Source organism: Nicotiana attenuata, unplaced genomic scaffold, assembly GCF_001879085.1.
Source record: "Nicotiana attenuata strain UT unplaced genomic scaffold, NIATTr2, whole genome shotgun sequence".
Classification (NCBI taxonomy): Eukaryota; Viridiplantae; Streptophyta; class Magnoliopsida; order Solanales; family Solanaceae; genus Nicotiana; species Nicotiana attenuata.
In genome coordinates, this window is record NW_017672616.1 from 120174 (window position 1) to 132580 (window position 12407).

The following is a 12407-nucleotide window of genomic DNA, read 5'->3' on the forward strand; positions in this document are numbered from 1 at the left end:
GTCATTTGATTTGGTGTCAGATTCATAGTTCTAGGTGTTATTTTGGCGATTTGATCGTGCGAGCAAGTTCGTATGATATTTTTGGACTTTTGTGCATGATTGGTTTGGAGCCCCGAGGGCTCGGGTGAGTTTCGAATAGGCCACAGAGTGAGTTTGGACTTAGAAAAATAGCTGGTTTTCTTCAGTTCTGGTGCATGCCTAATACCTCCCAAGAGCCCTTCTTCCCCAATTCATTGGTAAGTGATTCTAACCTACTTTCTTTCAATCTCCATTGCATTTCATAAGATTTCAACCTAAAATCTAGGATTTTCATGGTGGAAATTGGGGGTTTGGGTGGAATTAGGGATTTTTGTAAAATTAGAATTTACACCTCAAATTAAGGTCGGATTTCGAAACAAATTACATAACCGGGCTTGGGTGTGAATGGGTAATCGGGTTTTGGTGCGAATTTCGGGTTTGGACCAAGCAGGCCCGGGAGTTGACTTTTGTTGACTTTTTCAATAATGACCTAATTGAATCTCTTGCAATCGTGGGTAGTTCCTAAGGCTTATTTTGAATCGTTTGGTTGATAATTTGCTAGATTTGGTTGGTTCGGAGGCTTGTTTGAAAGGCAAAGCTGTGGTTGAGCTTTGAGTTGATTTTTGGAGTGAGGTAAGTGTCGTGGTTAACCTTGACTTGAGAGATTAGGACTTGTTTGCCTATTTTTGTTTAAATGTTGGGTACAACGTATATGTGAGGTGACGAGTACTTATGCGTTTTTGTTAGGTTAAAGCATGTGGGTGGGACTTGTTTCTTGTAATTTATTGCTTTATTTAATCATGATATTCATGCTTAGACTAGTTAATTACCCATTGATCGTTATTTCCGCATTTATGGGCTATCTGTGATAATTGAGTATTATTTCTGGAATTGAGGTTGGTATTGTGGAACCAATATTGAAGTAAGGTTTGTTTTTGTTTATTTTATCTCCCCGTTGTTATATGTTCATTGTTACATGGTAAGGGAGAGTGTTAATGCACAAAGGGTGATGTCATGCCGTGTTTGAGAGTTAATGCACGAAGTGTGATGGCGTGCCGTATTTATTTATTCATGATAAAATTGAGAGTGAAAGCACGAAGGATGATGTCGTGCCGTATTTGAGAGTTAATGCACGAAGGGTGATGCCGTGCCGTTATTACTGTTCATGGTGAGACTGAGAGTAAAAGCACGAAGGGTGATGCCGTGCAGTTTTATTCATTATGTCTGTTCGTTTTGTTGATTGAAGGTATATTGACTGTTTCTTGTTATCATTCCCTGCTGTAGTTACCGTATCTTATACCCCTTTCGCATGTCCCCTCCCATTAGTACTTGTTAAGTCTTTAGTTGTTGCTATGTTGTACGTATATTTCCGTCTGTACAGGTTTATTTACGTAGGTGTCCTATCATAGCTTCATCACTACCTCGTCGAGGTTAGGCTTGATACGTACGGAGTACATTGGGTCGGTTGTGCTCATACTACACTCTACACTTCTTGTGCAGATTTTTGTACTGGTCACAGCTGTCTGTGAGGCGTATCGGCTCGGATTGGCATTTGGAGACTTGAGGTAGATCTGCTGGCGTCCGCAGCCCCCTTCCTTATTCCATATTTATTGTTCTTTTCATTCAAGACAGTTGTATTTATTTCAAACCCTATTTGTAGAGACTCTAGAAGCTCGTGAACTTGTTACTCTAGATCCTGGTTGTACTTAGATATTATTGGTTTGTTTGCAATTTCGTACTCCGTTTTAGTTTCATTTCAGCTTAATTGATTTTACTTATATAAATTGATTAAAATTGGATTAAAGATCCTCTAACGCTGTCTTGCCTAGCAAGTGAAATGTTAGGCGACATCATGGTCCCGAAGGTGGAAATTCCGAGTCGTGACATTCGTCTCCTAGCACAGCTGCGTTAGACAAGCTGCCGTTCGCCACAACAAAGGGTCCACCTGAGCCAAACAAAAATGGTATTTGTGGCACAACTCAAAAATCACGGGGTCAAGTCCCCCACTCAAAGAACACACACCCAGAGTGAATGGGTACGTATAAATATACATGAAGCCCTTCTTAGTGAATGTTACTCGCTCCAGCAGTTCGGGAGCAATGATGTTCAGGTCATGGCAATTGTAGTCCTCCTTCACAGCAGGAATGCTGGAAGGGCGGATAGAAGAAAGGTATATGCCAACCGTCCAAGTGCGAGAAATTGAAGAAGGGAACTTCTCTTTGAAGTCCTTGGTTGTGTTGTGTTGTTTGGGGATGATGGTGTTGACTGTGGTAGGGTCAGCATCAATATCAATTTCTTTTTCTTTGCTCTTCTTCGGACCCCCACCGAAGAGAAGACCGAAGTTCTTGGAAGGGTTAGTAAAAGAAGCCATGATAGGCAGAAGATGAAGAGAGTTTTTTGAAGAAGATTAACCAAAGATGAAAGCAACAAAGACTTGAATGCAAAGAAGTTGAGAGTTTATAAAGCTGTTAAGTGTAAAAGAAGTAGAATGAGGCGTATAAGTAAAGGAATAGGCGGCTAAAATCATGTCCATGATTACCTCGAGAACCGGCAAATATTGCCAAATCGTGGAGTAATACGTGTTCGGGGTATTAAATGCGAAGAGATGTGCGTTTTATCAAATGTCAAGATCTTTTCAGAAGGGTTCAGAAAATTTTCCGCCAAGAGTAAACTTCATCAACTTCCCGGTGACACAAAGATATGCCACTGAAAAGTAGGGGGACTATCTATATAGGGTAAAATCTATTAACATTAAAATACTCGAATGATAGAGTGACACGTGGAACCGGAGACAGACGAAAGACAAAGCGAGTGGAAACTAAGACCGAGGACAACAACTTTAGTTGTCATTGGGTAGACCCGAAGGGAACATTGTTAACGAGGGCAAACGAATATTTGCTACCAGATGACATTCAATGAAGAATATTCCTCAGTATTGAATACACATCCGTTACGGAGAATTTTGGCATTCATTACCTGTCGTTACATATCCATCAATGGCCCCATTATTGTCATTTAAGAGGGGCTTGATTCTAGGACCTTGTTCCCTAGGTATAACTATAAATAGTGACTTCAACATGCATTGTAAGACACACGAAAAGTCTGATAAACTTATGCTGCATATTATTCCAAGCTAAATAATACTTTCTTTTCTATCTAACAATATTTTTATTACTGTCTTCGGCAGCCTTGCTCTCGAAACCAAGTTGTTTGTTATTTTATCTCGATTTCAATGCTAAGTCTTGCATTTCATTTAATTTATTTATCATTATGGGATCAAATGGATTCGCTTGCCTATAAACCACGATATAAATTCAACTGTACCATTTTACGACTAAACAATTATAACGATAAAACTTATTATCAAGGTGATTATCGTTATAACTGCTTGACAAAAAAATATAGATCTTGGTTCAACTAATTAAATTCATATAAATGAGGGTTAATCTTAGTTAACAATAATATCCCAAAGATGAAGTTCTTGGAAGTGCAATAAATACTTATGTAGATAGCAGCGACAACACACAAATGCAACACTTATGTAGCATTAAATATTGATGAATAGCAATAAATGACATTTAAGTAATTAATAAAATGAATGAGTCACCCAAGAAAGGATGAAATCAGTGAATGTTCTCTCTGACAATGATGAGTGATGGACAATCCTTTGAATATCTGAGTTATTCTCGGATCTGTTGGAAAAGTGAAGACAAGAATCTTAGTAAAAAGGTTGTGTTTGTATCCTTGCAATAAGATGTGATTCTCTTCTTTAAAGTCAAAGTGTATTTTACAAATGAATCTCACATATCCCCTATCATTGTGTCTCTTTCTATTTATAGGGAACATGTTCCTAAAACCCTAATAGTACAAGTGCACAGAATATCCACTAGAGTATTCTCTTTAATATCCTATGTAAAAACTAGCCGTTATAACTCTGTCAAGGGTGTTCGACCTCGACGTAAGTCCTTGACGACTCTTCTGCTTCAACCCTTGGTGACTCTCCGGCTTCAGTCCTTGTAGACTCTTCGACCACGGCCTTCATTATTGATTAGATCGCCTCGAACCTTGGCGACCTGGAGATGCTTTACCGGCGTCGTTTTAATTATATTTTAGAGAGGTTTTGACCCATACAATAAGTAAAGTTTGTAACTTTATGATTATAATGAGTAATTGTAATTAATTAATATGGCAAAAAAGTATTGTAATTTTATTGTTACGATAAATATAGTTAGATACTCCATAATTATATAACTTTATTATTATAAAGGGCTAAGTTTAGTTAACTGTTAGTGAGATTAATCTTTTATGTAAAACATTTTTATAGAAAATGATTTTTGTGCACACGATATGGTAGGTAAGTATTTATCCAACAAATTTATCATGGTTAAATGATATTTTCATGGGGAAATAGGTGTCACGTTTTAATTTGCTTGGTGTAAATTAACAAGGATTTAATACTTTGCCTAACAATCTTAACGGATTTTCCAAGAGGCCCACAAGGTTTATTCTAGTGGGTCCCACTGTGTTCAGGTTATTGTCTCCCACGTGGCACAGAGGAAAGCGCTTGGGGTCCCATTCCTTACTGCAGTGCACGTCTACAACTACAAGTACAACTTGGAAAAGAGTTCAAATTTCCATGTTGCCTTTTTCTGCAACTGCTGACATTCTTTTGCTACTTCCAACACAAAAAAGGAAAAAAATAATTCAAGTGTTCAAGAAAATCAGCATTGTGAAAATGGGTATATTTCTATATGGAAATATGAATGCAGAGAGAGGACAAAAGTATAGCAACAAGACCAAATAAGGAAATCAAAAAAAGGTAAATATTTCATTGAAATAAAAAAAAATAATGTTGAGCTATGTGTGGTTGTTCGTGTTTTTAGGTGATTTCAAGATTCTTAGACTACTCTCTTTTTTTTTCCTTGTATTTCCTTTCTGATCGATGGTGAATAATAATGTGAAATATCTAAAATATATGGGTAAAAATGGTGTTTTTTCCTTTCTTTGAACTTTTTTTTTTTTGAAAAAAAATGTAATTTTTTAAAAATGAAAAAATGGTAATTAATAAAAACAGTTGAATTTTTATGGAAAAAAAAAGCTAGCTTTTCTTGAAGCCCAGAATCCATCCCCCATTAGGTATCATCACCACCTTGACCAGAATTCCTGCATCAATCCTTAGAAAAAGAAAAAAGCATAGAATCCATATACATAGTTTTTGGTGCACAATTGTTCCTGTATCTGTGTGTATATCTTTTATATGCTGGAATCTTGAATTGTTGTATTTGGTTGTTATGCTGGATTTTCCTGGTCTGGGTTTTTGACTTCCTAAACTTCTTGGGGTTGCCTTCAATTTTATTTTCATTTAGTATTTACAAACAAAAACTTTGTACCTTGTAAAATACATTATTCAATATATACACATTTGAATGTGATATTTATTTCAATTGCTATATTAGAATACCTTAATTATGGGGTGATATTGAAGAAAGGACATATATTCTGAGATCCTGGATATTGGTTTTCAATTTCAATCTCTTATAAGACTTTTGTGGTTGTGGCATTCTTGAATGCCTTGATATTTTGGCTTCTTCAGAGGATTTGTCCGCTCGCGTTGAAGAGAGGAACGCTTTGAATTGTCAAAGAGGGATTGGAGTTTCTGAGGATATTGAGGCCTGCATTGGCTGGTAAGTTAATATTTTGAAATATTCAACTGAATTTGGATGATATAGTTAATAGTTTGGGTTGGTGCAGGTTTATTATGCGGGTCTCGGAGTGAAAGAACATATTTGTTGCAAAAGTATGGGCGGGTGTTGCTCAAAGGATTCTTCCGAAGATGAATATGTTATCGAACATGAGAAGGAGAAAGAAAAAGAAGTTGATAAATATTCTGTACAGATGGTTGCTCCCTTACAAAGAGAGGAGATTAAAGTAGACTTAGTTAATCCTAAGATTGAACTACCTATGAAATCTAAATCAAAGCGGACGTCAGAAGCCAGTGTTGTTCCTGTCCCTGCAACAAAAGTTGAGGATGATGGAAAAACAAGAATTATCGAGAGGCCTAAGGAAGGACATCACAAGAGGCGGTCCACCGTGGATTTTGGAGTGCAACAATCGATGTCTAGAATTGTAAGCATATCTAATGGTGTAAAGGGTGAACTCGGAGCTGCAGGATGGCCATCGTGGCTAAGTTCTGTTGCAGCCGAGGCTATTCAAGGGTGGGTTCCTCGAAGTGCAGAGTCATTTGAAAAATTAAACAAAGTCAGTTCTACAGCTTCTTCTCTCTATTCATTTAGTTTTTGCAAATCATCCTTAATTTCATTTTATTCTTCACTAATCTACTAGTAGTTATAACAGCCATAGTTTGCTGAACTTTGGTATCTGCATCTTGTCTTGAATCTGCTAATATCGTAGAGATCATATTTTGTTCAAAGAAGTAGCTGAATTGTTTTCCCATACGAAGTGACTTTTCTCTACAAGTTTCTTCGTTTTTGATTAATTAGATTTTTTTTTTCTTGGGTTACTTTTAAGTACTAATACTGAAAATAGACTGTAAATAAAACTATTTTCGACAGAACGACTAATTTTTTTCTTGGTTTCTTTTGAGTTCCAATATGGACTTTCTTAACCATGGCTTGAGTATCTTCTTTCTCTAAGGATGAGAGTGCTTAATCATGAAATTTGCTGTCCAGCCAAATATGATGTTCATTAGTTTTCTATAGATATCCGGACTAATAAAAAGTTCGGTTTTCATATATTCCAGTAATTGAGTCCTAAACGTTTAAATTTTTATGTAGATTGGTCAAGGAACATATAGTAGTGTTTACAAGGCCCGTGACCTTAAAACCAATAAAATTGTTGCAATGAAGAAAGTGAGATTTGTCAATATGGATCCAGAGAGCGTTCGCTTTATGGCAAGGGAGATAAGCATTTTGCGTAGATTGGACCACCCAAATGTTATGAAACTTGAGGCTTTGGTCACATCTAGGATATCAGGCAGCTTATATCTTGTATTTGAATACATGGAGCACGATCTTGCTGGACTTGCAGCAGCACCTCGGGTTAAGTTTACTGAAGCACAGGTACATCTTTCTCTTCTTGTCTGAAAAACCTCGGGATGTTCATAATTAGCACATGAAACTAGATGGCAAACCCGGGTTATGATATATTTCGATGTTCTCCACATTTTTATATGGACTTTTTGATGTGCTTTACAGATTAAATGTTATATGCAACAATTGCTCCGTGGACTTGAGCATTGTCATAGTAGGGCTGTACTTCATCGAGACATTAAGGGTTCAAATCTTCTCATTGATGATAACGGTGTTTTAAGGATTGGAGACTTTGGTTTGGCTACAACCTTTGAGCCCAACCAAACACAACCATTAACAAGTCGTGTTGTAACTCTATGGTATAGAGCTCCTGAGCTTTTGCTTGGTGCAACAGAATATGGAGTGGCCATAGATATGTGGAGTGCTGGCTGCATCCTCGCCGAATTATTTGCTGGAAAGCCTATTATGCCGGGAAGAACAGAGGTACTTCCACTTAGGGGCTTGAATTTACTCTTCAATCTAAACCTAATGCACTTGATGATGGATTATCTCCTCCTAACATACTTCTGATCTCTTTCCGAAGTGTCACTTCAGAATTATTCCATCACCAAATTCTAGTTTATTTGATGATTTTAACACATTAAATTCTGGTTTTGTACATTTTTGCAGTTCGTGTCGACTTTTTCTTTAATTGCGAACTGAGAGAACTTAAACAATTTACAGGTGGAGCAAATGCATAAGATTTTCAAACTTTGTGGTTCACCTTCTGAAGAATACTGGAAGAAATCAAAACTACCTCATGCTACTAGTTTTAAGCCACAACACCCATACAAGCGATGCGTAACTGATACATACAAGGACTTTCCTCCTTCAGCTTTGGCCCTTGTTGATGTCCTACTTTCAATAGAACCAGAAAAGCGTGGTACTGCTTCTTCTGCACTCAATAGTGAGGTAATCTCGATCTTATCTCTCCATGGAACTGTGTTCCTTGAATAGGAGTCCTCCAGTATAATTCGTTTAGTTTCTTATCCCATGCACGTTTAAGCAAGTATCATTATTAAATTTAAATTATTAATAACTGGAAATTACATTTCCTTGTATCCCATGAACAGTTGGAAAATTAAACTAAATCGTAGTTTTGATGATCATATTTCCTTCTAGAATCAATCTGGTTCTGCAATCGTATGGTTTACTTCGAGGTTTTTCTCTATATTTTTTGTCAAAACATTTCATTTGAATTCATGAGCTCAGAATTGTTCAAGCAGGTTAATGTCTGTTTGTTAAGCTACATTGACTTTTTGCAGCCTGCTGAACATTAAAATATGATTTAAGGTCCTTTTTTTCTTTTGTTTTTTCCCGTTTGTAGACATGATTGTTTTATTTTATTTAGCATTTCAAGCGTGTCTTCCACTAATTACCGAAATAGATCTTTCTTTTTATTGGTATCATGGGATGGTAATATGCTTTATATCTTACTTGTTCGGTTTTTTACTTTCAGTTCTTCAATACAAAGCCCTTACCTTGTGATCCTTCTAGCTTACCAAAATATCCTCCAAGCAAGGAATATGACGCGAAGATTCGAGAGGAGGAAGCAAGAAGGTATCTAATTTTAGCTCTTTATATGAACCTTTTCCTCTTATATAAAATCTGCATATCTTACGGTTGCTATATTAGTTTACATTCTGGTCTCTGCGTTTGTTTTTCCCATTAAATATTATTTTGAGTTCAAGTTGCACTATTGATATATTCATGGCCAAAATTTAGTTTCAGGACACATAAATTCTTTAGTATTCTATTTTTTATGAGCAAAACTTGTAGGTTAACAATTTTACCTAGCAGAAGCATCTGCAAACAAAATCATGACTTTTGACTATTTTAGTAAGCTAACAATAACCTGTCCTTCTGTAATGATTCTATTTTGGTTTACTTATGAGTTTTTTCTGACTACTTTGGTAATTGAAGCGACTTGAGCGCTTTTACACATAAAGGTTAATCTATAATTGAAGGATTTGCAAATTAACACTGCTAAACAGCAAAGCACATAAAATTAAAAATCTTAGAATTGAAATGTAACGTCAACCTTACTTCTTCATTGGAAATTACTGCTTCTTATGGTGCTTTGTATTATGAAGTACGAAACTAAGAGCGAGCAAGCCCGAGTGATTGGGATACTGATTCCTATTAGGACCAAAAGTTATGCCTTCTCATGTGCTGGACTGAACTTTTACTTTCATATTCTTCTCCAGAGAAACTACTGAGTAGTCTCACAATTTCTATCTTTTTTATCGTAGGCGAAAAGCTGAAAGTGTGAAAGGATGTGGAGATGATTCATTGGGAAAGTCCACAAGGCAATCAAAGGGAGAAAGTACTACAGAATCCAATGCCGGACAGGTTGATATTCTTCTATTTGCTCAAAAATTTTGAAATGAGTGTGTTCACTTTGTCATTGAAATGGTTACAATATTGCAGGGACAGTCAAATATAAGCAAAAGTGTGAAATATAATCCTTTAGAAGAAAGTGGAACTGGATTCCCTATTGAGCCGCCAAGAGTGAAAAATAGGAACGGATTCACTCATTCTACTTCAGTGGTCCATCCTACTGCAGCTGCCTATGCTCACAAAGTCAAAGAGGATTCATGTGTGTCCCAACATGGTGGAGAGCTTCGAAGGCAAGGTTCGCACAAGTCTCGAGCTGTTGGAGACTTTTCTAGTGTCCATTCAAAGAGGGATGATGGGTCATCTTATGGGGATTCAACGGTGCGTAACTTGAATCTTTACTTTCCAATTATCTTCTTCGGTTTGTTAAACACGAACTGCAAACATGCTTCACGGAAAGAGTTTATATAAGCTGGTTTTCCTTTTACAAAGTTAAATACCTATTGCAACTCCTCACACACATACACATGCCAATATTATTAGGTTTAATAACCGTCGCTGTGGATCCTTTTTAGGCTGTTGAGCTAGCAGTAGATTTGTGTTATGGTCCATTACAAAGTATGGGACTTGAGCCCCACATCAGTATTGCAATGTGCTGATGTGGGGTTTATATAGCCTTGGGCTCTCCCACCTTAATAGCTAGCTTTTGAGGTGTGGTTCTTCTTGGATTGTATCAATGGTATCAGAGCCACCCACCACCCTCTGTGCCCATTGTGCCTTGGATGGTGACGTCGGTATTGCAGTGTTCGCCAGGGGCTAGTCATTTTCTAGCGCAGAGCTGTCGAGGACGACGGATGCGAAGGGTGGTGGTTTGTTATGGTCTATTGCAAGGAATGAGACTTGAGTCCCACATCGGTACCACAAAGTACCGATGTGGGGGGGTTTATATAGCCTTGCGCTCTCCCACCTAATAGCTAGCTTTTGGTGTGTGGTTCTCCCAAGGTTATATCAGTTTGGCTATTCAAGAAGATATTGATTTGGATACAAACTTGTTTGCATGATTCATTTAATACTGAACATTAACTTCCTTTTTTGAGCTTCCTTGAGCCTGAGATTGGTCTTTGTTTCAGGTTTATGTGCCAAAGAAAAGTAGAATCCTTTGCTCTGGACCACTAGTGCCACCAGGGGGAAGTATGGAAGACATGTTAAAGGAACACGAGAGACAAATTCAAGAGGCAGTTCGAAAAGCACGTCTAGAAAAGGGAAGGACCAAAAAGAACTGTTATGATTATGACTAGAAACGCCTCGTATCTATTGAACTGATTGCTCTCTTCTGTTAGAAGAAGTACGTGGGATTTCGTTCTTTTGTCATGCAAATGAGATCCACAGTTGTAAAGGACCTAAGAGGAGATACGTACATTTACGATCCATTTCCAGTATAAAGGTTCTTGCATTAATGCATCTCCTTCGGGGAAGAACTTCTGAAACCTCAATGTAGAAGGAGGGATAAAGCTTGTTATCGAATTAGTCACCTTATATATATATATATATATATATATATATATATTATATACACCTTTGAGGATCGGAAATTTGCTTGTATAGTTTGAAAAATTTCCTGATTCCTAGATTGATTTATGTTATCTATTTCCTCTTTAATATCTGGAAAATTGAAGTTCAGCAATTGTTTCTTGATAATTTATTGGAGGAGAAACTCTCTGTGTAAGTTTCCCAGAGGATAGATTAATATATAGTGGTCGAACAAATGTGGTCAATCTGGTCGAGATATTAAATTACCCAGAAGGTTACTAAGGACGTGTATTTTTTATTTTTATTTTTTTGGTTTGGTTTAAATTTGTCATTTTTTATATTTGTTTTTAAATGGTACGTCACATTGCGTATCTAGGCCTTGGGTATGGGTTCACGTGAACCCATACTCTTCTCCCTAAACCATACTCCCTCCATTCCAATTTATGTGAACCTGTTTGACTGGGCACGAAGTTTAAGAAAAAATGTAGACTTTTGGAATTTGTGGTCCTAATCAAGCCAAAAAAGGGGCCGAGAGTATTTGTGGGGTTATAAAAGCTTCTCGTTAAGGGTAGAATTATAAGTTTAAGCTAAATTATTTCCAAATTTAGGAATGGGTCATTCTTTTTGGAACGGACCAAAAAGGAAATAGGTTCACATGAACTGGAACGGAGGGAGTATATAATAATGTTTATTTTTCCAAAATTACTTAAATATATGTGCGTGCACCCATAGTCAAAGACTCCTATGCTACAATAAAATTGGGTGCACCTCTACGAGTAAAATTGGCAGTCCAAATCTCACTTCAAACGGTCTTATTTGCGGCGCGGAGTATAGATACATATGTGAAAATCACTAAAAATTTTAAAAGAATATCATGCCAAACACAATATTAGTTCGTAACCAATAATAATTCAAGTATAATGCTCATTAATTTTCCTTGGACTTCTCAAAGGATACTTGATGAGCTAGCACTACACTTCACTAAATTATTTTATATAGCAGTATTTCCCTGATTTCTTTTGGTTGAGGTTGGACATCATTTGAAAGCAATTTCTGAAAATTGAGGGTATATAGTACGAATAACAATAAATAAATAAATAAATAACTGAATGTAATGCCCAGGACAAGTGCAGATATGCTAGCATGTTGGAACGATCCATGTAACTTACCAAGGAAGACTTGGTGGAACGTGATCCCTGCACGTATTTGATGGATAATTTGGAACAAGAGGAACTTAAGATGCTTTGAAAGGATAATCAACTTTGAACAGAAGATCATTATGAATTGTATATTTTTGTTTCATTTTTGGTGTAAAGAAGCACTAGTAGAAGATGTAGATTCAGTAGTTGATATCTTTTGGGTCATTGTAACAAGAGAAATTTAAAAATAGCCAGATTTACAAGTGGTCGTTCAAAAATAGCCCAGTTTTAAAAG

The 12407-nt window shown here is 36.8% G+C and overlaps 1 protein-coding gene across 2 annotated transcripts; it reads left to right on the forward strand.

Annotated features, from left to right (window-relative positions):
• The first annotated feature begins 4674 nt into the window (after positions 1-4674).
• Positions 4675-11218, forward strand: LOC109213872 (probable serine/threonine-protein kinase At1g09600). Of its 2 annotated transcripts, none has more exons than XM_019377710.1 (10): positions 4675-4837; positions 5612-5702; positions 5770-6276; positions 6813-7097; positions 7233-7550; positions 7791-8018; positions 8566-8666; positions 9359-9458; positions 9537-9824; positions 10574-11218. In XM_019377710.1, exons 3-10 carry the CDS (start codon positions 5818-5820, stop codon positions 10739-10741), a joined length of 1947 nt encoding a protein of 648 aa, XP_019233255.1. In that variant the 5' UTR covers positions 4675-4837; positions 5612-5702; positions 5770-5817; the 3' UTR covers positions 10742-11218. The 2 variants fall into 2 exon arrangements, with proteins under 2 accessions (XP_019233255.1, XP_019233256.1); XM_019377711.1 differs by having other exon boundaries at positions 9543-9824.
• Positions 11219-12407: the final 1189 nt, after the last annotated feature.

Excerpts from the sequence above, each read along its gene's own strand:
- LOC109213872 (XM_019377710.1), top strand. The coding sequence starts at position 5,818 with ATGGGCGGGTGTTGCTCAAAGGATTCTTCCGAAGATGAATATGTTATC. Across the intron at positions 7,551-7,790 it reads TTATGCCGGGAAGAACAGAG|GTGGAGCAAATGCATAAGAT; the intron begins GTACTTCCACTT and ends AACAATTTACAG. Across the intron at positions 9,459-9,536 it reads CAGAATCCAATGCCGGACAG|GGACAGTCAAATATAAGCAA; the intron begins GTTGATATTCTT and ends ACAATATTGCAG.